This window comes from Penaeus vannamei, chromosome 24 (assembly GCF_042767895.1).
Source record: "Penaeus vannamei isolate JL-2024 chromosome 24, ASM4276789v1, whole genome shotgun sequence".
Taxonomy (NCBI): Eukaryota; Metazoa; Arthropoda; class Malacostraca; order Decapoda; family Penaeidae; genus Penaeus; species Penaeus vannamei.
In genome coordinates, this window is record NC_091572.1 from 20322941 (window position 1) to 20327940 (window position 5000).

General features: G+C 43.6%; 1 protein-coding gene across 4 annotated transcripts in view; it reads left to right on the forward strand.

The window, feature by feature from the left end:
* The window catches only part of Atg7 (Autophagy-related 7), a 31795-nt gene that overhangs the window by 2049 nt on the left and 24746 nt on the right, over window positions 1-5000 (forward strand). For all 4 annotated transcript variants that reach the window (XM_070138455.1, XM_070138456.1, XM_070138453.1 and 1 more), the window contains exons 2-3: window positions 421-527; window positions 3866-3978. In XM_070138455.1, coding sequence (XP_069994556.1) covers window positions 444-527; window positions 3866-3978 — 197 coding nt within the window. In that variant the 5' untranslated portion in view covers window positions 421-443. The remainder of the gene's footprint in view (window positions 1-420; window positions 528-3865; window positions 3979-5000) is intronic.

Genomic DNA, 5000 nt, shown 5'->3' on the forward strand with positions numbered 1-5000 from the left:
TAAATGTTTCTGTACATGGATGGCCCTGCCAGTGCTTAGCCACAAAGGAGTCAAGTAGTAGACCTTGTGACCTCACCTTTCCTTGAAGTAGTGGGAAAACACTAATACTAATGCTATCAATATTGACACTTCTTTTTGTTATAAACATTATAATTACTATATTGTTATTGACATTACTAACAGCATTATTAAATACTAGAAAAACTATTGAAAAGGAGAAATAGGTGAGACATGTACTTGTAACAGGCTCATTGGTGACAGTACTTGTGGAGCCATCTATATGCAAAAATAATGACTAGATTAAACACAAAATGGCATCCCAGCAGCATGTGGTTAATATATATATATATTTTAGATTATTCCATTTTATTTTTCTCAAAATTATGTTCATACAGACTTATAAGAGTAAAACTATTGCAGATGATTTGGTACCAGTGACCATCATGGGAGATGCAGCAATTTTGCAGTTTGCTCCCTTTAGTTCAGCTGTTGATGCAGGATTTTGGCACAAGTTTACCCAGTTAAAGGTAAGTTGGCAGATCATATAGAAGTTTAGATTGGGGAAAGCGAAAAGGGGAGAGAGAGGGGAGAGAGAGAGAGAGAGGAGAGAGAGAAGAGAGAGAGAGGAGAGAGAGAGGAGAGAGAGAGAGAGAGAGAGAGTCTGAGAGTGCTCAGACACCTCCATGATCACGCCCTGTAACTGACAGCAGTGTTGCCTGCAGCTTCACCTCTGTGCTAACCAAGGTCACACCCCTCTAGCTGTCACAAGGCTTCCAATCTTCTCCTGGACCAATACAAACATTCCAAACAAGAGTCATGGTCCAGCTCGGACACCACCTCTTGGGGCACCACTCCAGGCTCCCTGCCAGTTTTACCTCATCAGATACACCTCATACACCTTCATCTTGAACATCCACCTCAAGCTACCTACATAAACAGTAAACCTCTGAACTGGGTTATGCGTTTCCTAGAACCACCAACATTGGGGGTATGCCTAAACAGAGCCCTCACAAACTGGTGGCTATGATTGGATCCCAACAAGAAGCATCACGCAGAATGATGGCAGAGGTGAAATTCCAACAAAAGACTCTCACAGACTAGTGCCGACGATGGAACCCCAACAAGAAGTATCTCACAGAGAGAGAAGGATAGAGACTGACAGACTGACAGAAGAAGGAAATACCAAGAAAGACAGAGCAACTTCTTATTGGAACTAATGTTTATTATAATACTCATGGTAGCGATATAAATCATTATATTACATTTTTTAATAGTAAGTTCTACATCATTTTAACTCACTGCTTTCTGTTAATCACTTAGTTTACATTTACACAAATTAAAATAGTTTTTTAAGATTGCAGATATTGCAAATTAGATTTCATAACATGAGAAAAATACCATCCATTTAAAGATTGATTGAAGCAAGAATTTGACACTTGGAGTTGAAAAATCACTCATTTGAAACCAGTGTTCATAATATTCCTCAACCATTTAAGTGGACATATGGTCTAAATCCTAGGTGTGGGGTTGTGGGAGTTCAGACCTAATATATAGTTATGATATAGGTGATTTTCCTCTGAAATATCTCCCCAAATGTGCATTGTCCTTGGAGTGAATTTATGCGACTCTTGACAATTGTAATTGAGGAAAAACTGCTAGCAGCATTCAGTCAGAGTGATTAGTGGCATATATGTCAGTTTATCTCAAGGTATTTATTGTTACTTTCATCCCCCTGTTAAGTGTTATTATACCATTATCACCATGGGTAACTAAAAAAGCTAAATTAAAGTCAACAAAAGAACAACATATAAAGCAGTAAACGTCAGAAAAAGAGAAGCAATAAATGTAGAGTCCCGAGCAGCATGTGACGTCCATTTTTGCTACAACCATCTCCTCCTCTTCCTCCGCCATCGCCTCCGCCACCTCCTCCTCTTCCTCTGCCATTGCCACCTCCTCCTCTTCCTCTGCCATTGCCACCTCCTCCTCTTCCTCTGCCATCGCCTTCACCACCTCCTCCACCTCTTCCTCTTCCTCCTCCTCCTCTTCCTCCTCCTCCTCCAACTTCTTCTTCTCCTCTTCCTCCACCTCCTTCTCCTCTTCCTCCACCTCTTTGCCCTCTTCCTCCACCTCCTTCTCCTCTTCCTCCACCTCCTTCTCCTCTTCCTCAACCTCCTTCTCCTCTTCCTCCACCTCCTTCTCCCCTTCCTCCCCCTCCTCCCCTTCCTCCTCCTCCTCCTCCTCCACCTCTTCCTCTTTCTCCTCCACTCCCCTTCCTCCTTCACTAGCCTTCCTCCTCCTCTTCCTTCACTCCTCCTCCTCCTCCTCTCACTCTTCCCCCTCCCTCTCCTCCTCTTCCTCCTCCACCTATTCCTCTTCCTCCTCCACCTATTCCTCTTCCTCTTCCTCCTCCTCCTCCTCCTCCTCTTCCTCCTCTTCCTCCTCTTCCTCCTCTTCCTCCTTAACCCCCTCCACCTCCTCCACCTCCACCTCCTAAACCTCCTCCACCTCCTCCACCTCCTCCACCTCCTCCACCTCCTAATCTTCCTCCACCTCCTCCACCTCCACCTCCACCTTCTCCTTCACCTCCTCCTTCTCCTCCACCTCCTTCTCCTCCACCTCCACCTCCTTCTCCTCAACCTCCTCCTCCTGTACCTCCACCACCTCCTCCTCCTCCACCTCCTCCTTCTCCTCCTCCTCCTCCTCCTCCTCCTCCTCCTCCTCCTCCTCCTCCCCCTCCTCCTTCTCCTCAACCTCCTCCTGCACCACCACCACCTCCTCCTCCTCCTCCTCCTCCTCCTCCTCCTCCTCCTCCTCCTCCTCCTCCTCCTCCTCCTCCTCGTGCACCACCACCACCTCCTCCTCCTCCTCCTCCTCCTCCTCCTCCTCCTCCTCCTCCTCCTCCTCCTCCTCCTCCTCCTCCTCCCCCCTCCTCCTCCTCCTCCTGCTCCTACTCCTCCTCCCCCCTCCTCCTCCTCCCCCCTCCTCCTCCCCCTCCTCCTCCTCCACCTTCTCCTCAACCTCCTCCTGCACCTCCACCACCACCTCCTCATCCTAATCCTCATCCTCATCCTCATCCTCATCCTCCCCCCTATCCTCCTCCTCCTCCTCCCAATCCTCCTCCTCCTCCTCCTCATCCTCTTCCCCTTCCTCCTCCTCCTCCTCCTCCTCCTTCTCCTCCTCCTCCTCCTCCTCCTCCTCCTCCTCCTCCTCCTCCTCCTCCTCCTCCTCCTCCTCTGCCCTCCTCTGCCCTCCTCCTCTCTCAACCTCTGTCCTTCCTTGGAATATATTGATGATGTTTCAGTACATTATCTCTTTATGTTCATCAGTAAGAGGCACAAAATCTTTAAAATTTGGAAAAAATAAGATAAATCAGTAGATGTTATGCCATTGAAAAGTTGTATCTCTGTTCAGTAGATTTTGTCAGTGAAAGTTGAAAATCAAAGATTTGCTTGGGACAGACAGGGTATATATTTTATGATCGGATACAGGTGATAGCATGTGTTGCGTGTTGGGAGTAAGCAGGTAAAAAGTAATTGTAAACTGCCATGTTGGTGATATTCCATGATCTATGTAGATTTTTACAAAATGCTTTTTTATATGTGTATTTAGATATATCAGTTGACTAATCACAGTCCAAAAATGAAAATAAAATGTTAAGTATTAAGGTTGCTATTCATCTTATATAGATGTTCAGTGTAATGGCGTTTATGACACCCTGACGTCACAGCGTATTTTATTGTTGTGTGCACTCATTGAGTTTATATTAGTACTTGAGCTGCTCTGCCTTAATATGTATAAGAATGTAAAGTTTAGCATGCATTCTTAAATATGTGTAATGATGATATTTATTAAATTTCCATTACAGTTAGATGTGATTCACCTGAGCAAAGATCCAATACCAGTCACAGGAAACTATGTCAACAGTGATGCTGCAGGGCTACCATCAAGACTTAGTGTGGAGTATGATGCTTTGGAAAGGTTAGTTTTTTTATTTGTCAATTTTATTTTTATTTACTTTTTTATATTTTATTATTATTATCTGTTTTAATAGTTTTTCTTTCATATGTTCAGTATCATCATGAACCAGGTGTTTTATTAGCTGCTTTCTGACTCCTTGGATCTGGGTGTTTCACTGCCTACATATGGCCCAAAATCTGGGCATTAGGCTTACTTGATTTGCCACTCTGGTAGGTCAAGAATGCACGAACATCTGTACATTGACAAGACTCCATGCCTACCCTTTTCTGCACTGATTTTCTCTCTTTTTCTGCATAATTGTTTTTGGCTTTCTTGCTGTTTTCCAAAGTGTAGACTTCATATCATCTCTCTAGGTCAGACCTGGGCAAACTACGGCTCGCCTGCCGCATCCGGCCCTTTGTGCGTCCCTGTCCTGCCTGCAAGAGGCCGGACAGGGACTAAATATATAATTTAGTAAATATATAATTTAGTAAATATATGATTTATTAAATATATAATTTAGTAAATATGTATATATGTATTACATATATAATTTATTAGATATATGATGCACTAAATATATAATTTAGTGCATTTTACAATGGAAGAAAGTTGAGCAGAATTCAGTTCAAGTTGTCGTTGGTGTGGCCCTCTGACACAATTCAGGTTTCTCATGTGGCCCCTTATAAAAATTGATTGCCCACCCCTGCTCTAGGTAGTCCATAACTCAGTGCAGCAATAATAAGTATAAGTAACATTTTGTTATTTATGTCACTTTTAACCAGTGGGCATAAATAGGATCCTATTTGCTCATCCAGTCATAGCTAATGGATAGTACATTCCACACTCATTTATTGATAGAAATTACAAATCACCCTTCAAGAGCTTTGTGCATTTGAGCCAAGTCATTTCCATCACCTTGGCCTTCAACCAAATTTCTCATGACAGCATATTGCTGTCACCCTGGCCCTCAGTCAATTTTCTCCATTTTGGCATGTGCATATCACCAGCCTTTCAAACCAAAGCTTTTCATGATATGATGG